This window comes from Mobula birostris, chromosome 4 (assembly GCF_030028105.1).
Source record: "Mobula birostris isolate sMobBir1 chromosome 4, sMobBir1.hap1, whole genome shotgun sequence".
NCBI classification, from domain to species: Eukaryota; Metazoa; Chordata; class Chondrichthyes; order Myliobatiformes; family Myliobatidae; genus Mobula; species Mobula birostris.
In genome coordinates, this window is record NC_092373.1 from 25,742,234 (window position 1) to 25,757,767 (window position 15,534).

At 40.9% G+C, this 15,534-nt stretch overlaps 1 protein-coding gene across 1 annotated transcript in view; it reads left to right on the top strand.

Annotated features, from left to right (window-relative positions):
- Positions 1–15,534, top strand: part of LOC140196215 (sodium/hydrogen exchanger 9-like) — a 574,106-nt gene that overhangs the window by 321,609 nt on the left and 236,963 nt on the right. Inside the window, exon 10 of the mRNA XM_072255022.1 lies at positions 1,383–1,496. Coding sequence (XP_072111123.1) covers positions 1,383–1,496 — 114 coding nt within the window. The remainder of the gene's footprint in view (positions 1–1,382; positions 1,497–15,534) is intronic.

The window sequence follows — 15,534 nt, forward strand, 5'->3', positions numbered from 1 at the left end:
AAAATAGCTAGGAGAAACATGCTAGAATGAGTATATTTGAACCCTTGTGGGACGTAAATAGGTTGAATGACCAGGCAAAAACTTTGCAATTGGAGTTTACTTCAGGACAACATGAAGTCTTACATTTTGGTATGCCAAGTCCCAAGGCAAACAATTGTCTAAATGGATATGCTGTAAGTTACAAATGAGTGGAGAACAGAGAGATTTAGGTGTTCTTCTGCACGAGATACAGGAAGTACCGTCACCACCAGGTTCAGGTTCAGTTACCCTATAACTTCACTCACCTCAATTGTGAACTGATTCCACAGTCTACAGATCCACCAGACTCACTTTCAAGGACTTTACAACTCATGTTCTCAATATTATTTGATTTCTTTTTTACTTGTACAATTTAACTCCTTTTGCACATGTCTTTGTTTACATATAGATTTTTGTAAATTATGTTATTTCTTTGTTTTCCTATAAATGTCTGCAAGAAAATGAATTTCAAGGTGGGATATGATAACGCGCATACATACACACACACACGCACACACGGAGTCTATATACATATCTGTGTGACACACACACAAACATTTTGATAATAAATTTCCTTTGACTTTGAAACACACAAGGAGTAATTAACAAGGCCAATGGCACGTTAAACTTAATGGCTTTGGAGTTGGTACTTTAAAAATGGGAACTCATATTACAATTGTAAGTTGTTGATGGTGGGGTAACACTTGGAGTGTTATGTACAGTTCTGATTCTTTTACTTTAGAGAGTGTGTGTTAGAATCAGGAGGCAATTCAGAAGATTACTGGGCTAATTTCTGGAATGATGAAGATGCCATATCATAAAGGACTATGAAAGTCAGACCTGTGTTCTTCAGAGTTTCGAAGAATGAAGGATAATCTTATTTAAAAATACATGATCCTGAGGGGCAATAGGAGGAATGACAAGTTAAATGTTTTCAGAAAGGCAGAGGCTCCCAGCCTTTTATTCTGCCATGAACCACTACCATTAACCAAGGTTGCAAATTCCCGCACTAAGGACATGGAGTTATAAGGTATAGCAGCAATCACATAAACTAAGGTGCACAGGTATTTCTTTTCACAGAAGGTGTTACGTATGTGGTATTCTGTAGCTCAGGGCATTGTGGAGTTAGCACACAGTAGCTACCTCTGTTTAAAGGGGAAGTAAAAACATTTTTGAAAGAATCAGGAATTTTGTGTTATCAGGATCTGGCACAGTACAAGATGAGGCCCGGGGTAGATCACCTGCAAACATAATGAACAGGACAGGACTGAGGAGCCAGTGATCAAGTCCTGTTCCTATTTTCTTGTGTTCCTCCGTCGTTCCTTTTCGTAGATGTAACCAAAATTAATATTTTTATTTTGCAGCTTTTTGAATTCATGAATTTTATGGCTGAGAACTTCATCTTCTGTTACATGGGAGTTGCCCTGTTCACCTACCAGAACCACATCTTCAATGCCCTCTTCATATTTGGAGCCTTTGTATCCTTTGGCTAAACAACATTTTGTTATGGTCTCGTGGTTTTTTTTTAATATTTGGGAAAAATGGAAGTGATTGGTGATCAATTCAACTGCAGTGACATTTAGAACATAGAGTGGTACAGCACAGTAAAATCCTATGGCCCACAGTGTTCAGCTACCCAATCTAGTACTTCTCGCCAGCATAACCCTCCATTTTTCTTTTCATTCATCTGCCGGAATTTGTCTAAAGCTTTTAACAAAATAAGTATGGCTCATTTTGCTTCTTCAAGGTATAAAGCGAATAAGGATGACCATTAAACTTAGAAGTATTAGACTGGTCCAAGAGATAGAAACCATAGAAAAACTACAGCACAGAAACAGGCCTTTTGGCCCTTCTTGGCTGTGCTGAACCATTTTCTGCCTAGTCCCACTGACCTACACACAGACCATATCCCTCCATACACCTCCCATTCATGTATCTGTCCACTTATTCTTAAATGTTAAAAAAGAACCCGCATTTACCACCTCGTCTGGCAGCTCATTCCACACTCCCACCACTCTCTGTGTGAAAAAGCCCCCCCTAATGTTCCCTTTAAACTTTTCCCCCTTCACTGTTAACCCATGTCCTCTGTCTTTTTTTCTCCCCTTGCCTCAGTGGAAAAAGCCTGCTTGCATTCACTCTATCTATACCCATCATAATTTTATATACCTCTATCAAATCTCCCCTCATTCTTCTACGCTCCAGGGAATAAAGTCCTAACCTCTTCAATCTTTCTCTGTAACTGAGTTTCTCAGGTCCTGGCAACATCCTTGTAAACCTTTTCTGCACTCTCTCAACCTTATTAATATCCTTCTTGTAATTTGGTGACCAAAACTGAACACAATACTCCAGATTTGGCCTCACCAATCCCCCATCATGACATTCCAGTTCTTATACTCAATACTTCAATTAATAAAGGCCAATGTGCCAAAAGCTCTCTTTACGACCCTATCTACCTGTGACGCCACTTTTAGGGAATTTTGTATCTGTATTCCCAGATCCCTCTGTTCTACTGCACTCCTCAGTGCCTTACCATTTACCCTGTATGTTCTACGTTGGTTTGTCCTTCCAAAGTGCAATACCTCACACTTGTCTGTATTAAACTCCATCTGCCATTTTTCAGCCCATTTTTCCAGCTGGTCCAAATCCTTCTGCAAGCTTTGAAAATCTTCCTCACTGTCCACTACAACTCCAGTCTTTGTATCATCAGCAAATTTGCTGATCCAATTTACCACATTATCATCCAGATCATTGATATAGATGACAAATAACAATGGACCCAGCACTGATCCCTGTGGCACACCACTAGTCACAGGCCTCCACTCGGAGAAGCAGTCCTCTACTACTACTCTTTGGCTTCTTCCATTGAGCCAATGTCTAATCCAATTTACCACCTCTCCATGTATACCTAGCGACTGAATTTTCCTAACTAACCTCCCATGCGGGACCTTGTCAAAGGCCTTACTGAAGTCCATGTAGACAACGTCCACTGCCTTCCCTTCATCCACTTTCCTGGTAACCTCCTCAAAAAACTCCAATAGATTGGGCAAACGTGACCTACCAGGCACAAAGCCATGTTGACTGTCCCTAATAAGTCCCTGTCTATCCAAATGCTTGTAGATTCTGTCTTTTAGTACTCCCTCCAATAACTTACCCACTACCGACGTCAAACTTACCGGCCTGTAATTTCCCGGATTACTTTTCGATCCTTTTTTAAACAACGGAACAACATGAGCCATTCTCCAATCCTCCGGCACCTCACCCGTAGACACCGACATTTTAAATATATCTGCCAAGGCCCCTGCAATTTCAACACTAGTCTCCTTCAAGGTCCGAGGGAATACCCTGTCAGGTTCTGGGGATTTAACCACTTTAATTTGCCTCAAGATAGCAAGCACTTCCTCCTTTTCAATCTGTACAGTTTCCACGATCTCCCTACTTGTTTCCCTTAATTCCATAGACTTCATGCCAGTTTCTTTAGTAAATACAGACGCAAAAAACCCACTTAGGATCTCCCCCATTTCTTTTGGTTCTGCACATAGCCGACCACCCTGATCTTCTAGAGGACCAATTTTATCCCTTACAATCCTTTTACTCTTAATATACCTGTAAAAGCTCTTTGGATTATCCTTCATTTTGACTGCCAAGGCAATCTCATGTCTTCTTTTAGCCCTCCTGATTTCCTTCTTAAGTATTTTCTTGCACTTTTTATACTCCTCAAGCACCTTATTTACTCCGTTTCCTATACATGTCATACAACTCTCTCTTCTTCTTTATCAGAGTTGCAATATCCCTTGAGAACCAAGGTTCCTTATTCCTATTCACTTTGCCTTTAATCCTGACAGGAACATATAAGCTTTACACTCTCAAAATTTCTCCTTTGAAGGCTTCCCACTTACTGATCACATCCTTGCCAGAGAACAACCTGTCCCAATCCACGTTTTTCATGAAATTCAGAAGCAGTTAATGGAGAGATGGAAGAGACTGAGAAGGAAATGGTCTCCTCAGCTCAGGGAGGACTTGAACCAAGTGAAACCACAAAGACACTAGAATGGGAGCAAAACAACAATAAATTGTATTAATAAATCACATTTTACATGGTAGAACATTTCAATATGTTTCACGGGGGCTTTATCCATTTGACTCATTTGATGGAAAATAACACTGACAGGGAATGGCTGGAATTTCTGGAAGCAATTTGGAAGGCACGGGACATATACTGTACATCCGAAGAGGAAGAAGTATTCTAAAGGAAAGATGACACAACCACGGCTAACAAGAGAGGTCAAAGCAAACATAAAAGCCAAAGAGAGGCATATAATACAACAAAAATTAGTGGGGAGTTAGAGGATTGGGAAGCTTTTAAAAACCAACAGAAGGCAACAAAAAAGTCATTGAGAAGGTAAAGATGGAATATGAAAGTAAGCTGGCCAATAATATTAAAGGGGATACCAAAAGCTTCTTCAGATATATAAAGTGTAAAAGAGAGGCGAGAGTGGATATCGGACCACTGCAGACAATGCTGGAGAGGTAGTAATGGGGGACAATGAACTGAATGAGTATTTTGCATCAGTCCACTATGGAAGACACTATCAGTATGGTGGAAGTTCCAGGTGTCAGGGGTCATGAAGTATGTGAAGTTATCATAACTGGAGAGAAGATTCTTGGGAAACTGAAAGGTCTGAAGGTTGATAAGTCACCTGGACCAGATGGTGTACAACCCAGGGTTCTGAAAGAGGTGCTGAAGAGATTGTGGAGGCATTGGTAATGATCTTCAAGAATCACTAGCTTCTGGAAGACTGGAAAATTATAAGTATCACTCCACTCCTCAGGAAGGGAAAGAAGGCAGAAGAAAGGAAATTATAGGCCAGTTAATCTGACCTCTGGTTGGGAAGATGTTGGAGTCAATTATTAAGGGTGGGGTGTCGAGATACTTAGAAGCACATGATAAAATAGGCTGTAGTCAGCATGGTTTCCTCAAGGGAAAATCTTGCCTAAAAAATCTGTTGGAATTCTTTGAAAAAATATCAAGCAGGATAAACAAAGGAGAATCGGTTGATGTTCTGTACTTGGATTTTCAGAAGGCCTTTGACAAGTTGCCACACATGAAGCTGCTTATCAAGCTACAAGCCCATGGTATTACAGAAATCACTCTAGCATGGATAAGGCAATGGCTGACTGGCAGGAGGCAAAGAGTAGGAATAAAGGGAGACTTTTCTGGTTGGCTGCCGGTGACTAGTGCTGTCCCACACGGGTCTGTGTTGGGACCGATTCTTTTTACATTATATGTCAATGATTTGGATGATAGAATTGATTGTTATGTTGCTATGTTTGCAGACAATATGAAGATAGGTGGAGGGGCAAGCTGTTCTGAGGAAGCAGAGAGGCTACAGAAGGATAGGCAGATTAGAAAAGGCAAAGAAATGGCAAACGGAATACAGTGTCGGGAAGTGTATGGTCATGCACTTTGGTGGATGAAATGAAAGGGTTGACAATTTTCTAAGTGCAGAGAAAATACCAAAAGCTGAGGCACAAAGTGACTTAGAAGTGACTTGTGCAGGATTCCCTAAAGGTTAATTTATAGGTTGAGCCTGTGTGTGGAAGACAAATGCAATGTTAGCATTCATTTCAAGAAGACTGGAATATAAAAGCAAGAATGTAATGTTGAAACTTTATAAAGACCAGTGAGGCCTCGGAGTATTGTGAGCAGTATTGGCACCTTGTCTTAGAAAGGGTGTGCTGAAACTGGAGAGGGTTCAAAGGAGGTTCACAAAAATGATTCCAGGATTGAATGGCTTGTCATATGAAGAGAATTTGATGGCTCTGGGCCTGTATTCACTAGAATTCAGAAGAATGAGGAGTGACCTAATTGAAACCAATTGAATGGTGAAAGGTCTCGATAGAGTGGATGTGGAGAGGATGTTTCTTTTGGTGGGAGAGCCTAAGACCAGAGGACATGCCTCAGAATAGAGCGGCGTCTTTTTAGAATGGAGATGAGGAGGAATTTCTTTAGCCAGAGAGTGGTGAATCTCTGGAATTTTTTGCTACAAGCAGCTGCGGAGGCCACGTCTTTGAGTATATATAAGGCAGAGGTTGATAGATTCTTGAATGGTCAGGGCATGAAGGGATACAGGGGAAAGGCAAGCGATTGGGGCTGAGAGGAAAATTGGATCAGCCACGATGAAATGGCAGAGCAAACTCAAAGGGCCAAATAGCCTAATTCTACACCTATATCTTATGGTCTCTGAGACACACACAACAAAGGAATGAAAACACGCTATCAAATATTTGGTCAAAAAAGTTTACGGAGGACATTATAGCATAGACCAGTAGAGAGTCAGAGAGGTTATGGAGAGAACTTCACAGAAGGGTATCTGACTGTCATGAAAGGTGAAACAATTAAACCATTGTGCACCTGAGATCAGAATGTTGCAATCACTATGTTCATATGTGCTAAAATCCTGATCTCAGAATGACTTTGTAGAGGGGGTGAAAGAAAATTATAGGGAACATCATCAAAAAATATGTTCTTCACTTCATAGCTTAGTTACTGAGAGACATATAATGGATTTTTGACCTTAATTAGGTCAAGGTTTCTTTTTTAGAAAGTCAACATTTCTATTGGCATTACAGAAGCTTCCTATTTCTATGGTCTGTGACTTTGTAATTGCTATGGAGAGCAGAGTTCTAACCTGATTTATGAGGCTCCCTTCATTGTGACTCAAAGATTATTTCTAATTTGACTGCTTCGGTGTAGAGGCCAGGATAACTGGAAGATAATAGTATTTCTTTTTGTCAGTCTTCGTGTACAGTTGCCACAAAGTGAGCAATCCATTGTATCAAAAGCTGTGCAGTTGAACAGTAATTAGATCAGAATGGGGAAATAACAATGCCTGGCTCACTGGATGCATTGTTTAAATCAAATTCCCAGAGCAACATTTCAAAGAGTATATTTTTTAATTAAAACAAATCCACCAGGTCCCTCAATAATTTTGTTTCTTTGTTGGCTAAATTAAGAATTTTTACAGTATGTCCCTTTAGGCCAAGGCTACAGTTATTCCAGCCATTTATCAGGATTTGCATTTTTATATAGTGCTTTATTATATTGTTCCAAAGCATCATAAACTATTGCATATAAACTGATAGCTACATTAATTCAGTACCCTTTATATTGGAGGCACAGTGCAGAACACTTAACATTTGGCAGAGGCAAAGGTACACAAATGCAGAATGATTTTGCAATAGTCCAAATAAATATTTACAGAAAAAAAAATTGTCGGGATCTTTAAACATATTTTTCTTTACTTTTATTGCATAAGTGGAAAACTAAGCTTAAGATGTTCATCTAAAATAGCTAAAATTTGAGGTTGATAATTCTTTAAGATACTTAAATAATAGACTGCAGAATCAGTTAGTTATCCACCCATTATATAGTTCTGTCAAAATTGAGAAGATGGTATCCTCTTCTTTCTTGAGGGAACATAGATGTTCTGTGTCTGTCTTTGGGATTAGAATTGTCGCATTGCTCTGGCAAGCAGTTGGTCAATCAATGGAACAGCTCCCATGAAGTGAAGTGGCTAGTATTGATTAATTCAGATGTGAATAAAATAGATACTTTTCAGGAGTGAATATCTGGAGACTTGGGATGTGAATGATTTAAGACACAACATCTGCTGAGGATGATAAGCTTGTCAAGGCTGAGTGCCTTTGGATCTTTAGTTTCCAAAGCTCTCCATCACCCAGGATTCCCTGCATCATTCCTTAGCCCATTACTGACTAACTGAGAGACATCGATTGCTACAAATAAGTCATCAGTTCCAGCCAAGATGGAAAAAGGAGAACCTTTTGGTATTTCATATTTTTCCATAATGCAGAAACACGTTTTAGCTCATAAGCAAAATCAGCTTTCATGAGCTACATAGCTTTTACTTCAGTTAAGGTTCAGAACTGTTCTAAATTATCTAAATGACTGCATGAGGTACTCTTAAATAATTACATTTTAAATGAATAGGAGTCTTGAAAGAATGTTGATGTTCCAAAAAGTATTTAAAATAAGAAATCTCCTTGATGACATAAAATAAACCAGAGACTGCTTTTAATAAGTTCCATGTTCTTCACATCTCCCTTTAAATGTGAATCGCTTGCAACCGGGCTGTAAGCAACATGAATCTGCCCTTATCATCTTGAAGCAGCGCTGGAGGAATTAGCTTGCAGTCAACACCTATCAATATTCAGCTACTTTAAACATCCAGCTTTTCATCAACTCAAAATCTGTGTTCGGCGTGAATTTGTAGGTGCATCATCTAGTCATGACCACAAAGGATCCAACTGCACAGACGAAAAATTTAGCTTGTGAAGTCAAATGTAAGCACTGTAGCCTACTTTTGAACTTGGACCATTAAGACCAATCATTTTCTTTTGAGTTTGATCTGGGTTTTGAAGTAAGACAAATTGCTAAAACTATTTTCATCAAGTTCCTGCAGATTTCTTTTTGTGGGGAAGTAATGTTTCAGAATAGAGGTGTGGCGTCAAGGAAGAACTTCTTTTTCTCAGAGGATCGTAAATGTCTGGAATTCCATAATCCCGAGACCTTTGGGGGATTGACTTAAACTGAATTTATTTAAATCTTATATCCATCCCACAACGCAAGGGAGTAAAAATCTTTGCGTTATGACTCCGTCGCAATGCTCAGTCATGTGAATTTACAGTCTTGTAGAAAAAAGCTGTCCCGTAGACTGTTGGGCCTGGCTTTAAAGCTGCAGTGCCATTTGCCAGAAGGAAGCAGCTGAAGCAGTTTATGGTTGGGGTGACTGGTGCCCCCGATGATCTTCTGGGCCTTCTTTATGCACCTGCTGCTGTAAGTGTCCTCATTGGAGGGAAGTTCACATCCACAGATACGCTGGGCTGTCCGTACCACTCTCTGCAGTGCCCAGCGATCAAGGTTGGTGCAATTCCCGTACCAGCCAGTGATACAGCCAGTCAAGATTCTCTCTATGGTGAAGGTCTTGAGCACTTGGGGGCTCATGCTGAACTTCTTCAGTCGCCTGAGGTGGAAAAGATGCTGTTGTGCATCTTTTGCCAACACAGTCAGTGTGTACAGTCCAGGTGAGATCTTCGGTGATGTGTATGCCGAGAAACTTGAAACTATTCATGCTCTCAACTGCAGTCCCGTTGATGTTGATTGGGGTAAGCCTGTCTCTGTTCCTCCTGAAATCCACGATCAGCTCTTTTGTTTTCTGGACATTGAGGAAGAGGTTCTTATCTTGGCACCACTGTGTCAAGGTGTTAACCTCTTCTCTGTAGGCTGTCTCGTCACTACTAGAAATAAGGCCAATCAACGTTGATGAACCATTGATTATGTTCCTGGTCAGGGTAGACTGATATTTGTTCTTTCAGGCTGTTAGGGATCGTAGTAAAAAGCCAACAAAGTGGAGAAGCTAAGGTCAGATCAGCTGCAATGGCTCAAAGGTTGATATGGCCCATTCATGATCTAAAACATTATGTTCCAAGTTAATAACAATCCCTCCACTAATCTCCACAGATTTTGTACCCTGAGGTATTTATCCTTACAGTGGTACATTAGCATACTATTGGAAAGTAGTGGCACTGTGAACCCCCAACATTCACCCTAGACGCTGTGGCTCAGACTAAACGCTGGAATATACACTCAGAGGCTACTTTATTAGGTAAAGGATTTGAACCCAGTGTGATCTTCTGCTGCTGCAACCCATCCACTTTAAGGTTTGGAGCTTTCAAAGATGCTCTTCTGTACACCACTGTTGTACACATGTGGATCTTTGAGTTACTGTTGCCTTCCCGTCGACTTGAACAAGTCTCTCATTAACGAGGCGTTTTCAATCACAGAACTGCCACTTAACTGGATTTTATTTTTGTTTTTTGCTCCATTCTCTGTCAACTCTGGAGACTGTTGTGTGTGAAATTCCCAAGAGATCAGCTGGTTCTGAGATACACAAACTACCCCAGGCTACTGTGAGAAGTGAGGGAGGAGATTGCTGAGCCTCTAGCTATGATCTTTGCAACATCAATAGGGATGGGAGAAGTACCAGAGGATTGGAAGGTTGCAAACGTTGTTTCTTTGTTCAAGAAAGGGAGTAGAGAAAACCCAGGAAATTATAGACCATTGCATCTTACTTCAGTGGTGGGCAAGTTGTTAGAGAAGATCTTGAGAGGCAGGATTTATGAGCATTTGGAAGAGACATAATTTGATTAGGGATAGTCAGCATGGCTTTGTCAAGGGCAGGTAATGCCTTACAAACCTGATTGAATTCTTTGAGGATGTAACAAAACACATTGATAAAGGTAGAGCAGTGGATGTAGTGTATATGGATTTCTATAAAGCATTTGATAAGGCTCCCCATGCAAGGCTCATGCAGAAAGTAGTGAGGAATGGGATCCAAGGAGACCTTGCTTTGGGAATCCAGAATTGGCTTGCCCACAAATGGCAATGGTGGTTATGGATGGTTCGTATTCTGCATGAAGGACGGTGATTTTTAATAAATGACCTGGACAAGGAAGTAGAAGGGTGGGTTAGTAAGTTTGCTGATGACGCACAAGTTGGGGATGTTGTGGATAGTCTGGAGGGTTGTCAGAGGTTACAGCATGACATCAATAGAATACAGAACTGGACTGAGAAGTGACAGATGGAGTTCAGTCCAGGTAAGTATTAAGTGGTTCGTTTCGGTAGGTCAACTTTGAAGACGGAATACAATATTAATGGTAAGACTCTTGGCAGTGTGGAGGATCAGCGAGATCTTGGGATCCATATCCATAGGACACTCAAAGCTGCTGTGCAGGTTGACAGTTTTGTTAAGAAGGCATATGGTGTATTGGCATTCATCAACCATGGGATTAAATTCAAGAGCCGTAGTCATGTTACAGCTATATAAGACCTTGGTTAGACCCCACTTGGAGTACTGTATTTAGTTCTGGTCACCTCATTGCAGAAAGGATGTTGATTCTATATAGAGAGTGTAGAGAAGCTTTACAAAGATGTTGCCTGGATTGGAGAGCATGCCTTATGAGAATAGGTTGAGTGAACTTGGCCTTTTCTCCTTGGAGCGACGGAGGATGAGAAAGTGACCTGATAGAGGTGTATAAGATGATGAGAGGCATTGATCGTGTGGATAGCCAGAGGCTTTTTCCCAGGGCTGAAATGGCTAGCATGAGAGGGCACAGTTTTAAGGTGCTTGGAAGATGGTACAAGGGGATGTCAGAGGTAAGTTTTTCACCTAGAGAGTGGTGGGTGCATGGAATGCACTGCCGGCGATAGTGGTAGAGGCTAATACAATAGGGTCTTTTAAGAGTCTCTTAGATAGGTACATGGAGCTTAGAAAAATAGAGGCTTTGCAATAGGGAAATTCTAGGCAGTTTCTGGAGTAGATTACATGATCAGTACAACATTGTGGGCCGAAGGGCCTGTAATGTGCTGTATATTTCTATGTTTATCCCAAATGGCACCAACAATCATTCCATGGTCAAAGTCACTTGGATCTCATCTCATCCCCATTCAGATATTTGGTCTGAACAACAAAACCTCTTGACCATGTCGGCATACTTTTATGCATTCGGTTGCTGCAACATGAATGGCTGTTTAGATGTTTGCATTATTTACATTGGATTTGCAATTAGAATTTGTATTAGGTATTTGCAGGTGCACCCAATAAACTAGCCACTGAGTGTAAGCTCCTCTTATGTGTCTCCTGTCCTGCCTCAGTTGATATTTCTTCATATTGGAAAATATTTGCAAGGAGACTGTAAACAGCATAGAATGTGTCCTGGGTGAACTCTTCCGTCACCTTGATTGAAATGGTCAAGGCTGTACTGCAAATTCTGAGGTTACTGGTTAAATTGGTTGTTAGCAATCAATACTTTTTTATAATTTTCCACTTAAAGATTGGATTATGTGACTGCTCTGTGAGTTAATCAACTGTGTTTAACATGCAAAGTTCAAAGTCTGTCTGCTTCTATTAAGAAAAGCACGGCTAGAAATACTAACCTGACACTTTTAGCCTTTATTTTTGATTTAATGAAGTACCCTTGTTGTTCACTTAAATTACCTCACCATTTATCTCAGTGGGTGGTTCTGTGACTTCATGTCAGAAGCATTGATCGATGAAAGTGTGAAATTTTGACTCCGTGTCTGAATTTGAATATGAACATTGACTTGTTTACAGCAACCCACAGACGTGTGCCAAGAGACAGTGAACTCTACGATTCAACTGAGATAGTGAAAGCTGAAAAAGAAGCCACCAGATTTGCTGGATTTCCAGGCATAAGCCACAGTAGTAGGAAGCGTTTTCACTGTGGTTATCAATATCACAGGCGAACCAGAGGAGATGAAAATAAAAATGCTTTTGTATCCCATTAGTTGCATGGAGGAGAGAATGGTATCCACAAAGCCCTCAAACATATAGCAAGGCATTACAAACATATAGTAGTCTTCCTGGAACTGAAACAATTGACCATCACTGATTAATTATTCCAAAAATATTTAATTAAAAGTACAATAATCTGCCTCTATTTTATTTAAAACCATAAAATATTCAATCTGAAAGGACAGGAAACTTACATCAATATACCTTTTGAATTAAAGGTGACGACTCCTTTCAGATTAATGGGGCCAAGTTATAGAGCATAGAACAGTACAGGCCCTTCAGCCTGTGATGTTATGCCAGCCTTTTAGCCTATGCAAGATCAATCTAACCCTGCCCTCCACTTTCCGTCATCCATGTGGCTATTTAAGTGCCCCTAGTGTATCTGCCTCTACCACCCAGCGCTCTCCATGCCCTCACCATTCTCTGTATAAAAAACTTACTTCCCCCTTTACTCTCTTCAAATCAATTTAAAATTATGGTCCACCGCAGAGCAGCCGGATACAAAGTGTTTCTGGCCTCTTGGCCCAGTAACAGGTAAGTGTTGAATCCAGAAGTGGAGTGAGAAATTACGGGCCTGCATATGCAACCATCAGTGTTGCCTAGTCGTGGAACTCTGGAGAGAGCTGAGCAGTGCATTATATGTAGGCTCTGCTTTTCTATGGGACTGTGGGCTAGTTGCTAAGCACACCTGTATCATTGTTCAGAACCAACGTTTAGTGTAACAAGGGTCAGAAGCCATCTGCGCTTTGGAAGAAAGCCACAATAGGAGATAGTATAGTGACGGTGTTTTAGTTTTTTTAATAAGGTACGGTTAATGTTAGTTTAAATTACAGACTGCTTTCCAGTATCTTAATACGTGACAGGATCTGCAGCAGTCAAGATAAAGGATGAACCTACTTTATCTTTCCCTCACCAATTTGTATATTGGAGATGAGACACAAATTTCTCTCTTCACAACCTACATTGTGTTGTCTGAATGGCCTTCTTGCTAAATGGAATAGACTTGGAATAGGCCTCAGAGTTAAAAAACCGGGCCTCCAACAGATACTCTGGGCCACTGGCCACAGAATTGAATTCTACCAAGATCGGTAGCCACATGGCTGAGTATATCACTTATTCTACTAACGCAATCAGGTAAGGGGACTTACCCTCATTTGGTGAGGAGAACATATGCCAAGAGCAACACCCGACCTAGCCAAGTATTGTGCATGAAAGCCAATGCAAGCAGCGTGCACTAGACAGAGCAAAGCAATCCCCAGGCATAGGGAAGAGAAACAAAGTTCTGTTATTATGCCATCTTTAATATTGAATCATGATAAACAATTAAATAACTAACAAGATGAGGAGGCACCAACAAAATCCCCATCCTCAAAGGTAGTGGAACCCAGCATGCACATGCCAGAGGCAAGGCTGAAATATTTGCAACCATGTTCAGTCAGTTGTGCCAAGTGATTACTGAGGTCAGTTGTGAACCAGTGCAGTTCATTCACATTGTACTGAGAAATGACTAAATGTACAAAGTGAATTATAGAGTGGTAGAGCACTAAGGCAGAGAAACAGGCCCTTTGGCCCATCAGTCTGAGCTGGCCTAGTTTATGCCTAGTCCTGTCTACCTACACCTGATCCAAAGCTCTCCATACCTCTTTCATCCATGTACCAATCCAAACTCCTCTTAAATGTTGCACATCTACCAATTCTCCTGGCAGCTTTACCCACACTTGCACCATCCTCTGCGTGAAGATGCTCCCCTTCAGTATTTCACCTTCCTCCCTTAACTATGACCTCTAGTTGTAATCTCATCCAGTCAGAGGGGGAAAGCCTGCTCGCATTTACTCTATCTATTACCCCTCATAATTTTGTATATAAGATCTACCCTCATTCTCCTGTGTCCAGGAAACAAATTAGGCCAAAAGCCAAAGGAGCAGAAGTCAGCCATTCGGCCCATCGAGTCTGCTCTGCCATTTTATCATGAGCTGACCCATTCTTCCATTTAGTCCCACTCCCCCGCCTTCTCACCATAACCTTCGATCCCCTGGCTACTCAGATATCTATCAATCTCTGCCTTAAATACACCCAATGATTTGGCCTCCACTGCTGCCCGTAGCAACAAATTCCATAGATTCACCACCCTCTGACTAAAAAAATTTCTTCGCATTTCTGTTCTGAATGGGCACCCTTCAATCCTTAAGTCACGTCCTCTCGTACTAGGCTCCCCCATCATGGGAAACAACTTTGCCACATCCACTCTGTCCACGCCTTTCAAAATTCGAAATGTTTCTATGAGGTCTCCCCTCATTCCTAAAATCCTGCAAGATCGGACAACATCTCAACTATTCTATTGAAGATTGAGTCCCTGTACAAGCCTTTCATCCAGTCAGGCTCTTCTAGTAGTGGTACACCCCCATCCTCTGCAACAAAATAGATGTCTATTTTATTATCAATGAGATCCATCAAATAATTCCAATGAGTGGCTCAAAAGTCAACTCTCAAATGTTAGCAAAGAAACGGAAGGAGATCTCAGCAGTATAATCAGATGGTATTTTCTGCTGAATTATCCGCTCACTGATGCTCAGTCTGGGTTCCAGAAGTGAAGTCACATCAAGGCAGGATTTAACCAAGTTATGGCAACAGGGAAGATCCTGGTAAAACTGAAATTAATGGGCAGCAAGGGTATAAAACCTTGCAGGTCTTTTGGCATTTCAAGGGTAGGAAGTTGGATTTTTTTACATCATCCCTAGTTATCATTGCAAGAGTTCCACGAGCCTCCAGGTTAGAGGGGAATATTAGTGGATGGTGATGCCTGTAAATATGGACATTGGTGAGACATAGCCTGATTATAGTCATAGTCATAGTCATACTTTATTGATCCCGGGGGAAATTGGTTTTCGTTACAATTGCACCATAAATAATAAATAGTAATAAAACCATAAATAGTTAAATAGTAATATGTAAATTATGCCAGGAAATAAGTCCAGGACCAGCCTATTGGCTCAGGGTGTCTGACCCTCCAAGGGAGGAGTTGTAAAGTTTGATGGCCACAGGCAGGAATGACTTCCTATGACGCTCTGTGTTGCAACTCGGTGGAATGAGTCTCGGTGGAATAATCTCCATTAAATGGAGATTA